Source organism: Neoarius graeffei, chromosome 3 (assembly GCF_027579695.1).
Source record: "Neoarius graeffei isolate fNeoGra1 chromosome 3, fNeoGra1.pri, whole genome shotgun sequence".
In the NCBI taxonomy this organism is placed as follows: Eukaryota; Metazoa; Chordata; class Actinopteri; order Siluriformes; family Ariidae; genus Neoarius; species Neoarius graeffei.
In genome coordinates, this window is record NC_083571.1 from 8491648 (window position 1) to 8513078 (window position 21431).

The 21431-nt window shown below is 40.1% G+C and overlaps 1 protein-coding gene across 1 annotated transcript in view; it reads right to left on the reverse strand.

The window, feature by feature from the left end:
• Nucleotides 1-21431, reverse strand: part of syne1a (spectrin repeat containing, nuclear envelope 1a) — a 491960-nt gene that overhangs the window by 56069 nt on the left and 414460 nt on the right. The window contains 4 exon segments of the mRNA XM_060915606.1: nucleotides 7907-8101; nucleotides 8373-8613; nucleotides 12303-12397; nucleotides 19811-19958. Coding sequence (XP_060771589.1) covers nucleotides 7907-8101; nucleotides 8373-8613; nucleotides 12303-12397; nucleotides 19811-19958 — 679 coding nt within the window.

The following is a 21431-nucleotide window of genomic DNA, read 5'->3' on the forward strand; positions in this document are numbered from 1 at the left end:
ACAACCGCGCTGAACCGTGCTGGCTGGAAGTGGGTGGACACATTGGGTGGAATTAGCGAAAGTGGGTGGACGTCAGGTGATGTCGTTAAGCAGTGCAAACAGTGACATCAGTGATCTTTTAAGCGGTAGTCTCACGACCCGAATAGTAAACAATAAACATGGAGGACATGGAGTCGTTAGTGTTGCTGGTCTTGGTGCTGTGGCTTGTTGTCACCGACAACGCCAACAGATACTGGCAAGAGCGTATAGATGAGGCGAGGCGCATAAGGCTTCAGAAATTCTCGTAATTCGTAATTCTTCTTCTTCCGGGTTTACGGTGTTTACAGATCCCAGCGTGCTCGCGGGGCGTGTGTGGGCATGTGAGGACACTCCTCCTCACCAATCAGTGCACAGGGGAGTGTCTGCTCACGCCCCCAGCCTCACTCGGCTCGCTTCAGCCCCACTCCAAAACGGTGCGAGTTTTAGGGGCTAAGCAGGGCTGAAGCGAGCTGAGTCGTGCTGTTCTTTGGTAGTCAAAACGCGAGCCGTGTCGGGCTGAAGTGAGCTGAAGCGAGCTGAAAAAGGGTAGTGGAAAAGGGCCATTAGACAGTCATACTCGCTTCTTAAAGGAGAACTAAAGTCATTTTTAAACTTGCTTTATTTCTTAATTAACGTGTTATTCAATGACGTTTTCGGTTTTAGTAACCTTGAATGAATGAATGAATTTATTTATTTTGAACATGTATAAAAAAATGTATGTAACTATTTGTACATACAAAAGAAAGAACACGAGAAAGTGACAAAAAAAATTAATAAATAAAATACATAAAGAGCTCAGACATTACAATACACCGCACATTGTTCAAAAAAGGAGTGGGAAGAAGTACAATACTTTTTTTAATTTCCCACCCCTTTTTAACTACCCCCGAAATCCAAACTTCATTAATACACCTAAAAAAAAATATACCATAACCACTTCATGAATATCTATATAATTACAAAAATAGATATATACTACACACCATATATATATATATATATATATATATATATATATATATATATATATATACACACACACACACACACACACACTTCCTAAATATCTATATAAATATTTACAAAATGAACACATACTACTTTCCATATATACACTTAAAAAAAAAATTTTTATATATATATATATATATATATATATATATATATATATATATATATATATATATATATATATATTTATATATGAGTGATTCCACGCTTATGGGTACTGAAATGGGGACATGAACTTATTTTTAAAAATTCACCTAAAACCATTTCTTTTTTTTTACCATCAGGTCACAAAGCATGTAATCTTTAATGAATGATATGTTAAAAGATAACTTTAATTTTCTGAGATGTAATAAAAACATATTTATATGCCAAAGTCAGAACGTAACAGAAGTGTTGTGGACATATATATTCTCAATTTTAACAATGTAGAATTACTTTTTGAAACATAGGGAGGTGATGTTTTAGCAAATATAATTAATAAACATGTGTAGTAGAATAAACATACACATTCTTTCAATAAGATTAACATGGTATATAGCTAGATCGTAATTAATTTGTAACAGACGCGAGATGGACAATCGTAACAGAAGTAATGGAACAGACATCATTTTGGAACTCATAGGCTTGACTTTGGCATATAAATATGTTTTTATTACATCTCAGAAAATTAAAGTTATCTTTTAACATATCATTCATTAAAGATTACATGTTTTGTGACCTGATGGTAAAAAAAGAAATGGTTTTAGGTGAATTTTTAAAAATAAGTTCATGTCCCCATTTCAGTACCCATAAGCGTGGAATCACTCATATATAATTACAAAAATATATATATACACTATATACCACATATACACTTCATAAATGTCTACATAAATATATAATTACAAAAATAAATATCTACTACATACCTATCCCTGTAAATATGAATATATAAACTATCCTCATAAATAAATACATACCATATATACCATATACTAAATTAGTTCTAATATAACAATCAACTCTATTCTATTTATCCCTCATCATCCTCCATTGACATACTTCCTCTTCTATATACTTGTTTAAAAATATTTTTTGTACCTTCTTTTAAACAGATTTATATTTGCACTTTGTTTTATTTCTGTCTCCAGTCTGTTCCATAAAGTCACCCCACAGCTCGATACGCACGTTTTTCATATTTGTTCGAACCTTTGGTTTTTTAAAATTTAGGTCTCCCCTTAGATTATATCCCCCCTCTCTCTCACTAAACATTCCTTGTATATTTTTCCGCAATCGATTATTTCTCGCTTTGTACATTATTTGTGCTGTTCTGAATTTGACCAGATCCATAAATTTCAACATGTGTGATTTTATGAATAGTGGGTTTGTGTGATCTCTGTATCCTGTTTTGTTTATTATCCTTATTGCTCTTTTCTGTATTGTACATATCGGCTGCAGAGTGGTTTTGTAGGCGTTTCCCCAGACTTCGACACAGTAAGTCAGATATGGCAAAAAAACCTTATATCATGACTCGTATTGGCAGCTAACTGCAATTAAATATTATACTTATCGGCCTGTTCGGTTTTTAGCCGTGTTGAATGTAGTTCGTTTGGTCCACGGCAGGCGTCGCTTATCCGCGCGATCTTCACGAGACTTGTGCGAGACTTCAAAACGTGAAGAAGTGTCAGCCAGGTGTCAGTGCCGCCATTTTGAAAATTGTTTTCCAAACGAAGTATTGCACAAAAACGAGTTTAAATGACGATTACTGTGTACTTTTTTCAAACTTTCCTGATCGCTGTCAAAACAAACAAAACTTCCGGCTTGATTACGTCAGCGTTCGAAAGAGGGCACGCGCGTCTTTTGACGACCCGTGTCCGAAATCGCTCCCTACTCACTATACAGGGCACTATATATATATATATATATATATATATAGCGAGGACGCCATTTTGTAGTGCTGTCCAAAACCTTAGTGAGGATTATTTACACCCTATATAGTGCACTCAAAGTATCCCACAATGAATCACGAAAAGTAGTATACAACGATGGTCACTAACCAAAGCAATATATCCCATCATGCATTGCGGCCGCGCTGAAAGAAATCAAATTAAAAGCCTCAAATGTGATTGAATAAAAGGCAGCGGCGAAGAAGAAAGAAAGGATTCAGCCTTGATTTAAAAGAACTGAAAGCTGCAAGGACTTTGTATTGATTAATGTGGGAAATGCGCTCAGTATAATATGGATTTATCACAAAAACACATGCGTGGGTTTATTATTTTGAAACCCAGCAGCCGACTGATCTGGCACGTTTTAATCGTGCGACAGTAACGACGTAAATACCAGCGCGACGGACTAGTGTCCGAAAGCGTTTTTTTAATTTCACCAATGAGCTCACTGTATAGTCCTCTATATAGTAATTCCCTATATAAGGAGCAGTGAACGAGTGAGCGATTTTGGACACAGGGTTTGATTTGCGCTGTACGTTTTACTTCCGTCCTACGATGTCTCGCACAGGTCTTGACGAATCTCGTTTACGGCCATTGCTTTGACATATGGACTGATATATTACAGAGCATATTTCAAACACTCATAACTTGCTATAGCAGCGACAAAATAGCGATCAAAAATGCATTCTGATATTTAATAAAATGAGAGAAACAGAATTTTGATAATAAAAAAAAATTGCCTTCAGTTCTCCTTTAATTTTGCACCAAAACCCTTCATTATGTTTTCTTTTTTCATCTGAAAAGAAAGTGCTCTCTTCTGGATGGAATATGCCGCTCAGATATGATTTTTTTTTTTCCTCTAACATTTAATTTTGTTCTGGAAACAAAACGAACGTTTGGAACGCTAAAATGTTTTTGTAATGTTTTGACTCGATAATGTAGAAGTCATAAAATAGAAATCTATAATAAAGTTTGTACGGAAAAAAAAAAGGGGGGCTAAGACTTTTGCACAGTACTGAATGTACACAGATAAGAAGGCACCAGCCCAAGGAGTGATTTATATACGTATAAAAGCCTGTGGATCTACAGAGACGGCCACTTCGGCGTACGCAGTTTCCGTATCCTGTAATAAAGCGTGAGGCGTACTGTACTGTACTGTATACGATCGCATGCAATATCCAGTTTCTTGAAGTACAGGTCAAACGCATTCATAAAGAACAGACCACCATAATCCAATAATAGTTTAGGATAAAAAAAAAAAAGCCGAAATCAAGTGTTTCCTTGCCTGGAAGGATAAAAAGGATTTATTCCTAAAAAATAAACCTAATTTAAGTTCCAGCTTAGAGATACGGTTTCGAATATATTTGGGTAAAATGTCTTTTCGCAAGATTCACCTTGACCAAACATTTTTGTTTACCATGAACAAGCTTCTGGCAGAATTCTGGTTGGATATTTCACGACTCTTCATGGTAGAATTGGTAGAGTTCAATTAAATTTGTTTTTTTTTTGGCATGGACTCGACTTATAAGCCCGGTCCATATATTTTCAATAGGGTTGAAGTCAGGACTTGTTTTAAGCTTAATGTTCGCCTGCTTTATCCTCCACAACCAGCTCTGATGCGTGTTTGGGTTCATTGTCCTGTTGTAACTCCCAAGTCGTGTTCAAGTTTCTGATGGTTTATGCTGAAGAATTCTGAGGTCGTCCTCCTTCTTCATTATTCCATCCACTTTGTGCAATGAACCAGTTCCACTGGCAGCAAAACAGCCCCAGAGCATAATGATCCTACCACCACCGCCAGCTGGTACAGTGCCCCTCTGTACATGGTGGTCATTGTGGCCAAACAACTCGATCTTTAACCATACAGCTTTCCTCCAAAAGGCTTTTTCTTTGTCCGTGTGGTCAGCTTCAAACTTTAGTTCAGCTTGAAGGTGTCAATTTTGAAGCAGGGGGTTATTTCTTGGATAGCAGCCTCTTGGTCCATGGTGATCTGAACTGTAGACAGTGATCCATCAGCTTCCAGTTCATGGCAGGGCTGTGCCATGGTGATTCACAGGTTGTTCCTGACCATCCAAACTAATTTCCTTTCAGCTGAGGGTGACAGTTTGGGTTTTCTTGAAGCAAAGTGGCTTGGCAAAGTGACTACACCTCACAATAACTTGGATACAATTGTTTGAACTGATCTTGGGATCTGCAAGGGACATTCCGGAGTTGTGTACATCTCTTTCTCAGATCTGCACTGAGCTCCTTGGACTTTCCCATTTTACTGTGTGTTGGTCAATCCAATGAGTGCTGTAAACAAACCCTTTTTATGAAGGAACAGAGAAGCTACCGTCTGGAGTCAATCATGATCACTAACAGGAAGTTAAGAGACCTCGGCCTTGGCAAGATAAGAGACATTTTGGAAGTTTCAGCACCTCTGAATTAATCATCTAAGCGAGCGTAGGAACATTTTTGACCCTGTGTTGATTTCAGAAAATCCAAAGAGATGTCAAACTCAAGGTCATGGATTTTCATAGGACTATAACCTGACAGCTGATGATTGAGAAATATTACCATTATCAGCATATAGGTATAAAATAAGTGCTGCCGGGCGAGGTTTGTTTTGCCTGGGGACACTTGTTTTATATTATGTTTCTATGTAGGGCACACTTTAATTGGGGCCCATCTCTGTTGTGTGACCCCCAACATAATTTTTTTTTTTTTTAAATTATAAAGTTTTTGGTGAAAGTTTAATAAACCAAGCTTAAGCCGAGTTAAATGAGACTGACCATCATCGAAGGCAAACTGCAGGAATTCAAGTGGATCAGCAACTGTGACTACAGAGAAACTAATCCCGTCTGAACAGCGCTGAAGACTAGACTAACGACTGCTTTCAATATGGCTGCCATCATAACCATCCACCAGGAACATAACACACATTAGGCCATCCTTAAAAAAAAATCAGTTTCCTGTCCACCGGGTGGGCAAAAAAAATTTCAGTCGGGAGGGAGGGATTTTTTTTTTTTTAATTATATATGGATGGATAAGAAATCGCAATGCTGTGTTTGCTTTTTCTTTCAGTACTTTTTTTTATTACAAAAGCAGACACATTTAATAAAATATGACAGTTAAATCAACTGAAACTTGTACAAAAACTTTAATTTAGCATTTTAAATGCTGACTGCAACATTTGCAAAACTTTTACAAAGGTACTTAAAATGTCCGACACACGGACTTTTTGTAGTTCTAAATCGAGCGTTAGGCCTAGTTCGGATGAAATTACACTATTAAAATGATCACTGGATGATTTGTTTTTCTGAATCTTTACTATTTTGTTGTTCGCTAGAATACCATTTTGCGATTTCACACTTAAAGTGCCATTCCACCATTGGATGTATTCTTTGGCATAAAATACAATATATTTTATGACAACATGACTAGACAGAGAAATCTCTTAGCTTCAAAATGATATATCAAACATAATTTTTTGACAACGACAAGTATATTAATTTTGCGACCAAAGTCACCTACCCTTTTAATTTCCGCGCGTGATGTCATCGGCAGGTTCCCCTTCTTGTGTACCACGTGTCGGTCTATTTTTAGACCAGGAAACCCCCAAAGTGAGAGAGTCATTTCTCCTCGTATATGGGGGCCAAAAAAATTGCGAAAAATTTTGAGTTAATCTTTCAGTTAGCTAGATTTATTGGTATTAGCTAGATTTATTGGTATTATTTTTATCGCGTTCTATCCGCCATTGCTGATAACGTGTGCCACGTCACACGTCACGTGGTACACAAGAAGGGGAACCTGCCGATGACATCATGCACGGAAATTAAAAGTGACGTTGGTCGCAAAATTAATATACTTGTCGTTGTCAAAAAATTATGTTTGATATATCATTTTGAAGCTAAAAGATTTCTCTATCTAGTGATACCATTTATATATGTTGTCAAAATATATTGTATTTTATGCCAAAGAATACATCCAATGGTGGAATGGCACTTTAAGCAAATGTTTGAAAACTCCGGATCTCCTTCCTTCATGGTGGCGGCCATTTTTTTGTGCCGCACGGCGCATGCGCAGAGCTGATTCAGTTCTATATTCTGCGCGGAATGCAGGGCTTTCCACAAGCGCCGGCTGCCGGCCACACAATTAAGTCCAGCCGGCTACTTTAATGACTATTTTTGTAGCCCACAGGCTCTAAATATTAATTTTCGATTTTAATAAAATTAAATGTTTATCTAACGGACTGACAATAATGTCAAACTGAACCGTTGATCAAGGGAGAGTAATTCATCCGTGCCCCGACATGCGGAGGCAGTAGTGTGCTAAGTGGGCTAAGCCCCACTGCAGACCGTTGTCGTCGTTAGTTCATAGCATGCTCAGCTGCGTGAATGTGTCATGCACCGAAAATAAGAGATTTACAAGCCAGGAACGCCTCATGATGCAATACGCAAGAAAAGAAAGAAGATTTACTGCCATTTTACTTTGTATTTGAGTAAAGTGAATAAATAAATGGTCTGTGGAAAATACATTTAATCCTGGGAACTGCGTGCACAGGAGTTTATTTTGTGTTTACTCCCCCAACCCCGGCGGCTACTTATTTGTCATGGCTGGCTAGTATGAGCCTTAGTGGAAAGCCCTGGGAATGCGGAAATGTCAAGTTCGATTTTAGATTTACGAACCTGAAAAAAAATGTCGAAAAACCGGCGTTAAAAAAAAAAATTTCACCTGCACAAACGGCACTCACCCGGCCGGTGGACCGGAAACAGAACATTTTTTAATAATGGCCTTACAGTACAGACTGGACTTAAATGTCGCGGAAATGATTCGTAATTCGATAGTATGACAAGATTGAACTACAGCGCTATGGGAAGTTAGGGCTAGGTAACGGTAGATGACGGTCCGAACAATCACAACTTAAACCCCGCCCACAATCTACTCCACGTACTTGAGTAAATATCGATCAGTACCTTCAACAACGAGAGCAGGTCCTTCTTCCTCCGGTCCAGACGGATGCTGGCGCTCCTCCATTGCTCCTGGAGCTCCGTCAGCTCCTCCTGCAGCAGCGCCTCTGCCTGGGCGTCGGCCGAGAGGAGAAGCTGCCTTCCTGCTTCCACTGCCAAGATGTAGCTGCCCTGCTGCCTCTGTAGTACCCGCTCCTTCAGCTAGGGGGCGGCAAAGAGCGAGTGGTTTAACAGACTGATCCAGAGTGGATACGGAATAAATCACTCGGTGTCATGATGTTGAAGGAACATAATCAAGTTTCATTTTTATTTCATTCCTTTAGTGATGTAATGAAAAAAATGTTAATTGCTACAGTTAGAGTAGTGAAAAGTCAGAGAAACTACTTCCTGTGTCCTCATTTATGTTACACGTGTTAAACAAGATATGATGGATGTACGCCCGTGACAGAATGTTACATCTTTATGTTTTCACCTGGATGTGATCCAGAACCCCTCTGGCCTGCTGCAGAGCCGTGACTCGTCCTTGCTGCTGCAGTTCCTCGTCCGGTTCGAGAGCCGCCTCCTGCAGCCAGTGTCTCAGCTTGTCAGAGAGTTCAGTGTAGCGCTGCCACTGACACACCAGCGCGTCGATGATGCCCCGCCTCTGCTGCGCTCTCCGCACCACGCCCTGCCACTGATTACTCAACAGTGCCAACTTCAGGCCAAAATTGTCTCTATAATCCGACGTCGAGAAAGAGAAAATCAGCAGCTTGGACAGTTTTCTAGTTTGGGCATCGAGTCATGTTTTTGATTTATACATTTTAGGAATAAAAGTCTGACCAATCAGGAGTGAGATTAGGAAACGTGAAAATTGTGCATGCAGACACTCATTTAACCCTCTGGGGTCGAGAGCTTCACGGGCGAAGCTCGGCAGGTTTAGAATGAGTAGGTCATGTATTTAGATAAATATCTTCATGAGTCTTTTATCATACAAGCATGATAAACATATTGACAAACATTATACTTTACACTTTCCTGTGTGCCCGCTGCCAAATATTATTATAGTTTTTAAATGACCTAAATTAGATGAAACATAAAACTTGTCACCTTACTCAGTCACACTGGAGTCGGGGCACTGAGCGCACACTTACACATTCATAAAAAACTGTTCCCATGGTAACAGCATGATAATCACTTTCACTCTTTTGGTTTCACTTTCGCGGAGGGAACGCCCACCGTAAACAAGATCAAATCTGTCAGCCATAGTTTAGGCTATTTGGAGGTAAAACTTGTTTCAAGATGGCACGCGGATTTTATTTGCTTCCGATGATTTGGACAGCGATTCAGTTCATGATTCAGGACAGTGATTCAGTTCAATCTTGAGAACTGAGGCACTGATGATGAGCGGTGCCTTTTTTTTTTTTAACTTCGACTCGATCCAACCAAAGACCAGCTCGAGTAAGTGTAAATATTTCTTCTATTTCTGAGGAGCAGATCGGTTGAGATATGTGTGCACTGTAGTGCAGACACAGGAAAAATAACTGAGCGGTTTTTCCAGAGTTAAAAGTATTTTCCTCAAAAACAGTTAATTTTGCTGTATTTTGAGTTTAGAGAGTAAAATTTGGAGTTGGAGTGGGAGAAAAATTACAGAGTAATTGTGCAACAGAGTAGGTTGTGGCTCTGAACTGAGTAAAATCTGAATCAAGTCAAATACCAAAATAAAGTCAAATACCAGACAAATGAAGGTGCTGTAAAAAGCAGTTTTAGAACCGTGTTGGAATGTGTGACAAAACATGATCTTACCCATTGGGACTTGACCTGATGGGATTAAGAGTTGGCAGTGGGAGGGGTTTTCACTCTTCTCATTGAATGGAATGGAAATTTTTACTCTTCTCATTGAATACCCCTCCCACTGCCAACCCTTTATCCCAAAACAATAGGACGTACATTTTTTGATGGCTAGTTAATTGTCCAAATCAATGGAGCAGATGTAAGTTTTTGTGCTTGATCCATTCCTAATACTGAACAGAATCACCTCAAGTGACCAAAACGGTTCGTCACAATGGGTAAGGTCATGTTTTTACACACATTCCAACACCGTTCTAAAACTGCTTTTTACAACACCTTCATTTGTCTGTAATTTTTTAAAAGTACAATCATGACATACATACTACAGAGATATTATTGTTGCTGAACTTGTACTGAATACAAAAAAAGTCACATGATTTTGAAAATACTGCTTAGATTTGTTGAAATTGACAAAATCAGAGCACGCCAGAAAATACCCTCAGACCCCAGAGGGTTAATAGCATATCTGAAATTGTATTTTTCTAGTTTTAACTGAAATTATTTTTTGTACAGTCCCTATACAAATAAACAAAGTATACTAAAGCATTTTGTAGTTATATTAACGTTGCATAATATGCTATACTAGAATGATGAAAATGGATTGAACATGGTTTTCGGAAATCAAAGAATGTTTTTTTTATTGCTATTGATATCAATGTACTTCAAACAGGAAGTAACATGAAGCATTGGACCAGTGACATCACTCTAGCACTGACAGTAGATAGTGTTGATAAGTGATTCAGACGGCAGCACAGTTCAGTAGAAGTGAGCTCTATACCCTTATTTTCGAGAGCTAGAGAACGTCTTTTGGACTCCACTGAAGGAACCGAAGTCTCATCACGAACGGTTCTGCGAGTACGGAAATACAATCCCGATTCCAAAAAAGTTGGGACAAAGTACAAATTGTAAATAAAAAAGGAATGCAATAATTTACAAATCTCAAAAACCGATATTGTATTCACAATAGAACATAGACAACATATCAAATGTCGAAAATGAGACATTTTGAAATTTCATGCCAAATATTGGCTCATTTGAAATTTCATGACAGCAACACATCTCAAAAAAGTTGGGACAGGGGCAATAAGAGGCTGGAAAAGTTAAAGGTACAAAAAAGGAACAGCTGGAGGACCAAATTACAACTCATTAGGTCAATTGGCAATAGGTCATTAACATGACTGGGTATAAAAAGAGCATCTTGGAGTGGCAGCGGCTCTCAGAAGTAAAGATGGGAAGAGGATCACCAATCCCCCTAATTCTGCACCGACAAATAGTGGAGCAATATCAGAAAGGAGTTCGACAGTGTAAAATTGCAAAGAGTTTGAACATATCATCATCTACAGTGCATAATATCATCAAAAGATTCAGAGAATCTGGAAGAATCTCTGTGCGTAAGGGTCAAGGCCGGAAAACCATACTGGGTGCCCGTGATCTTCGGGCCCTTAGACGGCACTGCATCACATACAGGCATGCTTCTGTATTGGAAATCACAAAATGGGCTCAGGAATATTTCCAGAGAACATTATCTGTGAACACAATTCACTGTGCCATCCGCCGTTGCCAGCTAAAACTCTATAGTTCAGAGAAGAAGCCGTATCTAAACACGATCCAGAAGCGCAGACGTCTTCTCTGGGCCAAGGCTCGTTTAAAATGGACTGTGGCAAAGTGGAAAACTGTTCTGTGGTCAGACGAATCAAAATTTGAAGTTCTTTATGGAAATCAGGGACGCCGTGTCATTCGGACTAAAGAGGAGAAGGACGACCCGAGTTGTTATCAGCGCTCAGTTCAGAAGCCTGCATCTCTGATGGTATGGGGTTGCATTAGTGCGTGTGGCATGGGCAACTTACACATCTGGAAAGACACCATCAATGCTGAAAGGTATATCCAGGTTCTAGAGCAACATATGCTCCCATCCAGACGACGTCTCTTTCAGGGAAGACCTTGCATTTTCCAACATGACAATGACCACATACTGCATCAATTACAGCATCATGGCTGCGTAGAAGAAGGGTCCGGGTACTGAACTGGCCAGCCTGCAGTCCAGATCTTTCACCCATAGAAAACATTTGGCGCATCATAAAATGGAAGATGCGACAAAAAAGACCTAAGACAGTTGAGCAACTAGAATCCTACATTAGACAAGAATGGGTTAACATTCCTATCCCTAAACTTGAGCAACTTGTCTCCTCAGTCCCCAGACGTTTACAGACTGTTGTAAAGAGAAAAGGGGATGTCTCACAGTGGGAAACATGGCCTTGTCCCAACTTTTTTGAGATGTGTTGTTGTCATGAAATTTAAAATCACCTAATTTTTCTCTTTAAATGATAAATTTTCTCACTTTAAACATTTGATATGTCATCTATGTTCTATTCTGAATAAAATATGGAATTTTGAAACTTCCACATCATTGCATTCCGTTTTTATTTACAATTTGTACTTTGTCCCAACTTTTTTGGAATCAGGGTTGTAAAACTCAAGAGTGAGAATGACCTTAAAGGCTTTTTTAAATAAGATTATAGATAGTTGGGTGGAGGTGAGGTCTCGAACTATGTGTGTGTGTGTTAATTCAGCAGACCTGTCTTCCACTCGTCCCTGATTGAGGAGCTGATGGCCATCACTAATAATGGAGTAGAGGATCTGCTGTCGACTGAACATCTCCGCATGGAACAGCTGCGCACACACACACACACACACACACACACCACATTCAACAAACAGCGAGGCAGACAAGGACAACCTTCACTTGGAGACCTGTTGTCCATTCAAACAGCTGAAACCAGACAAATGAGACTGCTGTGTTCTTTCCCAGGAACTTTCTAGAACCTATAAATGTCGAATCATAAAAAAAACGTTTTGTATGTTTTCTTTAACACCCAGGAAATAAACATTACTACTCAAACACTACAATTTTACCTTCAATAAAGGGTCAATCCATGTGAAATCACCAGAGGCCTCGCCACTGACCATCTCAGATTTGCTTCATACTTTCTGGAAATATTGTCAGTGTGCCCAATAAATAGTGTACAAAATTTTAGGCTTGTACCTTCGTTAGTTTCTGAGATACAGGGGCTTAAAAAAAGGGGCGTGGCCCCAATTTCACTGTTGAAATGCGTGCTACAGAAAACGGACCTAACTTCCATAAGTTATTACTTTTAAACTATTCATGCAAGATACGTGAAATTTTCAAGGATTGTTCTTCAATGCCAGACGCCTTTAAATACTAAAATAAAAAAAAGTTCACAGTTCAATATTTGCCAAGTTATGGCTTGCTGAAAATCATAAAAAAATGTGCTTTGGAGCAACTTTGACGCCCAGTAACTCCACATTAAAGCACACCAGATCTTTCAAATTTTCTTATTTATTACTCATGTTATAGTACTCTTTAGCCAACTAGGTATGTGTTCAAAAGAAATCAAACTTTCTGATTTATTATGCTTAAAAAAAAACCACATTTTGCGCCTATAATTCAAATGCATATGTGGCAGATCACAGAATCCAGGGACACATGTCGGCCAAAACGAATCCGAGATAATTGCAAAAGAAGCATTTTTTTTTCGAAATTTGTGATTTTTGTTTTTTTCCATCATGTGCAAGTTGAGATCTTGAAGAATGCAATCAGTATTTCAGATAATAGATTGTTTTGTTGGAAAAGCATACATTTTTTGTTGCAAATTGTCTCGTTTTTGTCAGGACTGTAGCCTGCTGGGGGGTGTGGGTAAATTACCATATGGGCCATTCACATGATGATTTAAGTCATTTTTTTTTTTTTCCGCGAATCAGCTGTATGATACGAGCTGAGCTCGTGGCTACTTAACCTGCATACAGGCGTGTGATTTCACTATGGAATGAGTTACTAAACAGAGCGCAGAGGAGCTGAAACACCACGAAGTAAACAGACACTCGGTATTTACATCGGAGATAACCATTTCTAGCAAAAAAAAACCCGCAACCTCGTTTTCCAGATTGAATGGAATACTTGAATGATCGGATGATACACGGACCGTTCTAGGACTACATTCCATTGGAGGCATTGGTGTGTGCAAGGCGCCGTTTCTCTTTCTGATGGGGTGAGTTTATTAATCTAAGGCTGTGTGGTTATTTTTGCATGTAATGGAGAGTGTTGTGGTTTGGTTAAGCCTAGGTCACAACCGGACGTATGATTTTTTGGCCGTGTGATTTTTGGCGTTTCCCAAATCGCTGCGTTTTTTTTTGTTCACGGAGAAAGACGCGCGTTGGCCGTAAGTTTGTCTTGCAACCTGAAAAAACCGTAAGCGCCCGTAGAGTTTGTTTGACATGACAACGAACCTCTGCGGCCGGTCTGCGGCTCGAAAATCAGCACATCACACGCGCGCTCTCGTGCGTTTCATGCGCGCTCTCCGTGTGTTTCTTGCGGTTTTTGCGTGTAGACCGGCTGTAGGAGCGCATACGGCCCTGTGACCGAGGCTTTACATGAAACTAGTGTTGTGTTAGTTGTGTCATCATCGTGCTCTCTTTCTTTCTTACGGTGTGAGTAATTTTTCAACCACAAAACGTTAAAGTATACTTTAGGACTTATTTTTGTACTTTATAATTGTGTTGGGCATACTTTGCATGGAAGGAAAATTGACGTGGTGATCTTTGTTTACATGAAAGTAGCATCGTGCTAGCTAGTAGGGGGTAGGGCTTTCCTTAATATCATGCAAATGAGCAGCATTATGTGCCCGCCCTGCACCCAGAGTAGCTGAGATGGAAAACTTTGAGGGCGATTTTCTCCCTTTCCTGTTTTAAGAGGTATACACTTTCAAAAGGCCACACATTCTTCAAATATTGTCAGATCTCCACATGGAAGGCATCATTGGAAAGCTTAGAAACTGTACTTTCTGAATCTGTCAATAACTCAAAATGCCCCCGGGCCGACGTGTCCCTGGATTCCGTGATCTTAATATTAAGGGATCAAGTACGACATGTTTTACAATAGACGGAAATGCTGTTTTAAGGCATATAATCTACTAGCAGACAAACTAGCAAAACATGATTTCATTGCCAAACACCAGAGTGGATATTTGAAGAATTTGAAGGAAAATCTGTCAGCGGATGAATGTGTTATGCTTTTGGATTTTGCCGAAAACTATTCATTCTGTGTAGAGGATTCTGCCCAGGGATCCCACTGGGACAACAGCCAATGCACTCTTCGTCCATTTGCAGTGTACATTAGAGCAAAGAATGAAGACGGTACAAAAGTACCGAAATGCATCTCTATCTGCATAATAAGTGACTGCCTTAAGCATGATACAGTGGCCGTGCATGCATTCTTAAAAAAGGTTTTACCATACATTTTTCTAAATCTGGTGATTTGGGGTGGAATTACCCTTAAGCATTAAATTAATTTTTTTTATATACTAAGTAACTTTAAAAACGCACAATGGAATTCAACACGATATCACTTTAGATCCATGCATATATTTGAAATTTATGATATTGTATGTAATGCACACACATCTTGAAACATCGATAAAGGACATTTATTGTCAAACTCGAGAATTAATTCACAATAAAAAAATTCAAAGTGACAGTTGGTCCATGTTCGGACCGTCATGCTGGAGATTCTGGGTCTGTGTCGTCCAGGGGTCTCAGCAGCAGTGACTGAGGGGGTCAGGAATCTGTCACGGAGGTGAGCTAGCCTGATGTGCTGATCCTGAACTGGCGTCGTGACTCGAGGCTGACCAGGGCGTGGACGATCCCTGGTGCTCCCTGTCTGTCTGTAACGCTGACTCAAACGGGAAATGGCCGAATGATGAACACCGAAGTGCCGGGCGACCTCTGTCTGTGTACTTCCGGCACGCAACATCCCGATGGCCTGTTCACGTTGATTTTGGCTTAGGCGTGGCATCTTCAATAATGACAATTTTCCCATCATTTCCCCCGGGGATTTATAGGCAAGATTGTGTGTGTACAGTGTATGCAAAATTTGTTTGAAAATTAAAGCCTGTCCATGTCATTGACTGCCCGAGTCATATTGTACGTTATTGAGTACAACTCCCTTAAATTCTGATTTGAGCACAGATTTGGAACTTATTCGGGCGGAACGAAGTTATTTTTCCATTGTGATATATTTCTTTTCTTCTTCAGATAAACTCAGCACGAATTCAGCAAGTTTTATCAACGTGCGTTTTTAAAGTTACTTAGTGTAGAATCAGTGTAGAAAAAAAATGCCAAAGGAACAGTCACAAAAGACCTGGGAACATGATTAAAATTAAAACAAACAGCATCTATGACTAGACACGAATATGCAGATTAGGAGACGCCCCCAAACAGCTTGATAAACTAGCGCACGTTTAACACTAATGTAAAAAAAATAAATAAACAGCAGCCCACTATGTTAGCTGTCTAGCTTCGCACACATTTCCTGGTGTGATTACTTCAAACCGGACAGCTCAAACTTGGCTCCGCCCTCAAATCAATGGAAGCATGTGACTTTAAAGTGCCATTCCACCATTGGATGTATTCTTTGGCATAAAATACAATATATTTTATGACAACATGACTAGACAGAGAAATCTTTTAGCTTCAAAATGATATATCAAACATAATACTTTGACAACGACAAGTATATTAATTTTGCGACCAAAGTCACCTACCGTTTTAATTTCCACGCGGTAGTGAAACGTGATGTCATCGGCAGGTTCCCCTTCTTGTGTACCACGTCATGTGTGATGTGGCACAGATTATCAGCAATGGCGGATAGAACGTGATTTCCACTTGTCGATTGCTGTGTCGATATTCACCATCGACCGTCTCCTTTGGGCACCACTTGCTATTTTCCTTCGCTTCTTTTCCGAAGCTGACAATCGCGTTCTATCCGCCATTGCTGATAATCTGTGCCACGTCACACGTGACGTAGTACACAAGAAGGGGAACCTGCCGATGACATCACGTTTCACTACCGCGCGGAAATTAAAAGGGTAGGTGACTTTGGTCGCAAAATTAATATACTTGTCGTTGTCAAAAAATTATGTTTGATATATCATTTTGAAGCTAAAAGATTTCTCTGTCTAGTCTTGTTGTCATAAAATATATTGTATTTTATGCCAAAAAAATACATCCAATGGTGGAATGGCACTTTAACTAGTGAAATTTGTTCACCAAAAACTGTGGTTGTTATGGTAACTTTGTATTTTAGCTACTGGCAAATAAATCAGGAAACTTTGAGATCATTTTATATTTAAATAATATTGGTTGGCGTTGAGTGGTATATCAGATATATTCCATTCAGCTAGCATGATACTGAACGAGTCAAAGACGAGTAGCTGAATGGAATATATCTGATAGACCATGGAAAAAGCCAGCCGATATTATTATTATTATTATACATCGACACTTTTCATATCGGCATTCTTGAAAGCCAACGCTAGCTTACTTGTGACTCGGTGCTGTTAGCGTGGTAGTCCAGTTACCTTCTAGCTGGTGTAGCATTCATCACTAGTGTTAGCGAAGGCCAACGCTAGCTTACTTGTGACTCAGTGTTGTTAGCACAGCAGTCCAGTTACCTTCCAGCCGGTGTAGTGTTAACAAAAGCCAATGCTAGCACAGTCAAACCAATTATTATTATCATCATCCCTGTGGGCGGCACGGTGGTGTAGTGGTTAGCGCTGTCGCCTCACAGCAAGAAGGTCCTGGGTTCGAGCCCCGGGGCCGGCGAGGGCCTTTCTGTGTGGAGTTTGCATGTTCTCCCCGTGTCCGCGTGGGTTTCCTCCGGGTGCTCCGGTTTCCCCCACAGTCCAAAGACATGCAGGTTAGGTTAACTGGTGACTCTAAATTGACCGTAGGTGTGAATGTGAGTGTGAATGGTTGTCTGTGTCTATGTGTCAGCCCTGTGATGACCTGGCGACTTGTCCAGGGTGTACCCCGCCTTTCGCCCGTAGTCAGCTGGGATAGGCTCCAGCTTGCCTGCGACCCTGTAGAACAGGATAAAGCGGCTAGAGATAATGAGATGAGATGAGATCATCCCTGTGTAATTTACTTAGCTACTTTCAAAATCAGCATCAACAGCTACACACAACGGAGCGACCTGGCAGCCAAAATTCTCTCAAAATTCTCCTGTTTGTGCCTTGCTAGTGCGGAAGTTTTACGTCTCCGACATGTGACATCCTGTTGTCTTGACAACCATGCAATGTCGTAAACCATATTCAACGCTCGTTCTTCATTGGGTAGAGTGATGTAATACACGTAGGATGATAATAATAATAATAATAATAATAATAATAATAATAATAATAGAGTTCAATTTATATAGCGCCTTTCACAAACCCAAGGAAGCTTTACACAGGAGTTACCATAATAATAATAATAATATTATATGTGACCCCTCACCGAATCCAGGGACACATGTCGGCCGAAACGAATCCGAGATATTCACAAAAGAAGCATTTTTTTCCGAAATTTGTGATTTTTGTTTTTTTCCATCATGTGCAAGTTGAGATCTTGAAGAATGCAATCAGTATTTCAGATAATAGATTGTTTTGTTGGAAAAGCATACATTTTTTGTTGCAAAGTGTCTCGTTTTTGTCAGGACTGTAGCCTGCTGAGGGGTGTGGGTAAATTACCATATGGGCCATTCACATGATGATTTAAGCCTTTTGTTTTTTTTTTCCGCGAATCAGCTGTATGATACGAGCTGAGCTCGTGGCTACTTAACTGCATACAGGCGTGTGATTTCACTATGGAATGAGCAAGTTAAACAGAGTGCAGAGGAGCAAACACCGCGAAGCAAACAGACACACGGTATTTACATCGGAGATCACCATTTCTAGCAAAAAAAAAACCGCAACCTCGTTTTCCAGATTGAATGGAATACTTGAATGATCGGATGATACACGGACCGTTCTAAGACTGCATTCCATCGGAGGCATTGATGTGTGCAAGGCGCCGTTTCTCTTTCTGATGGGGTGAGTTTATTAATCTAAGGCTGTGTGCTTATTTTTGCATGTAATGGAGAGTGTTGTGGTTTGGTTAAGCCTAGGTCACAACCGGACGTACGATTTTTTTGGCCGTGTGATTTTTGGCGGTTCCCAAATCGCTGCGTTTTTTTTTTTTTTGTTCACAGAGAAAGACGCGCGTTGGCCGTAAGTTTGTCTTGCAACCTGAAAAAAACGCAAGTGCCCGTAGAGTTTGTTTGACATGACAAAGAACCTCTGCGGCCGGTCTGCGGCTCGAAAATCAGCACATCACACGCGCGCTCTCGTGCGTTTCATGCACGCTCTCCGTGTGTTTCTTGCGTTTTTTGCATGTAGACCGGCCGTAGGAGCACAGTAAGGCCGGTTGTGACCGAGGCTTTACATGAAACTAGTGTTGTGTTAGTTGTGTCATCATCGTGCTATCTTTCTTTCTTACGGTGTGAGTAATTTTTCAACCACAAAACGTTAAAGTATACTTTAGGACTTATTTTTGTACTTCATAATTGTGTTGGGCATACTTTGCATGGAAGGAAAATTGACGTGGTGATCTTTGTTTACATGAAAGTAGCATCATGCTAGCTCGTAGGGGGTAGGGCTTTCCTTAATATCATGCAAATGAGCACCATTATGTGCCCGCCCCGCACCCAGAGTAGCTGAGATGGAAAACTTTGAGGGCGATTTTCTCCCTTTCCTGTTTTAAGAGGTATGCACTTTCAAAAGGCCACACATTCTTCAAATATTGTCAGATCTCCACATGGAAGGCATCATTGGAAAGCTTAGAAACTGTACTTTCTGAATCTGTCAATAACTCAAAATGCCCCCGGGCCGACATGTGTCCCTGGATTCTGTGATCTGCCACATATATGCTAACAATAACGATATGCTAACAATATTGCATGCTATCAAACCAAACGAATGAAACCCGCTAGAAGGGAATAGAACATGTTTTTATCCCATTGAACAAGTGACCTGTGTGTATAATAATATATTATATTACATTACAATGCTGTTAATATTAGATATTACGAATTTCAGAAGGATTTGGGGGTGTTTCCAAATTTGCATATTCATGCATATTAAAATCTCTTGATATTTTGTAGTAAATGTACAGGCAGAGGAGATGATTAACAGTTCATGACACATTCCATACCTCATGCTCTCTCTGCTGCTCTAACAGGCTTTGGTAATTTCCTGAGATCTCAGCGCCGAGTTTCTCCTCCGTCTGGGTCAGGAAACCGAGCCACGTCTCGCACTTCTCCAGGAAACTCTGTCTCTGCAGCACCAGGGCTTGTAGCTTACTGTGCACACACACACCACAAAAACCTCTGATACCCGGTGTTACCACGTGATTTCCAACCCCAAATCTGAAAACGTTAGGATGGTACGTTGAAATTGAAATTAAAACTGAAAACGATGAGTTGTACATGATCTTTGACCTGGATCACACTCAGAACAGTACAGCAGCACGTTATTCGAGGTTTCATTCTATGAAATTTTTTTTTTTCCAAAATAAACACCTTACAATTCTGATGCTTGCAAGACATTTTAAATAAAGTTGGGACGTTAGAAGCATTCACCACTTTATAATGTTGCTGTTCCTTCTCACAACACTTACAAGATGTTTAGGGACTGAAGATGGCAGTATTATTATTATTAGTAGTAGTAGTAGTAGTATAGGTAATTGTATGGGGCCGAGTAAAATTAAGGATTAATTTCGCGAGTGATTTCGAAGTTTTGAAATCACGAGTGAAATTGATCCTTAATTTTACGAGGAACCATACGATTACTTGTTTATAATATATATCGGGCCAAATTCATACTTCGGAAGCCATTCAAGTTCACAACATTTGTCATTCACGTTTTCTGAACCAATCAGGGCGCGAGACTATCTTGCACGTTTGAATCAGTTTCTGAAGCGTCTTTCATCATGACACGGCGACACGACATGAGGATTTTGAGGTTTATCGTTTCTTCGTCAAATATACCGGTATATTGGGCCCAGCTAGCATGTATATAGCGGACCACTGGTGGCTTTTGGACGGCAAGCCGTCGGTGGTATGCCAGCCGTGGTCCGAAGTCGGGCCGCTGCCTAGCACAAATCACAGCTCGGGGCGTGAGTGGCTTCTGGTTGGCGCCCCGTGATGGTGCGCGAGGATTCGAATCCCACATGCGCAAGATAGTGGCGGCTCGCCATCCTTGGACCGCTGAAGGACCGCTACCCATAGACGACAACGGACGTTAACGTTGGTGGAAGAACCAGCCACAACTTAATAGGACTAGGTAAGTACACCATCTTTTTTTATCTCTTCTAAAATTATCATATACAAAAACTATAGTAAACGTAATGCTAGCCTACACTTCAAAACTTCGTGAACTGTTGTGGTATGACGTTTCTGACAGCAAGACCGAGACAAACTCATTCTTAGGACTCGTTCAGAAAACGGGCATGATGGCTTACCATAGTTTGACATAATTAGCCAACGAAGGATAAATAAAGTAGCCTACATATCACCCTCGTATATGTACCTGGGGTGAAGTGTTTTTATTCACATATGAGAAAGGGGGGAAATTACTTTGGCTATCCGAAAGTGTACTCGCCTGTATTACTGACGATCAGTTTTGCATGTAGATTAGCGAAACGCGGCATTTCTGAGTCAGCAGAGTCAGCCATTTTGTTCACAAAATTTGCTAATTTTTGTAACCGTAATCAAGCAACGGACTAGCCAACAGCATTTCAGAAATACGGCCCCATGTTAAGGAAAAAAGCCCTC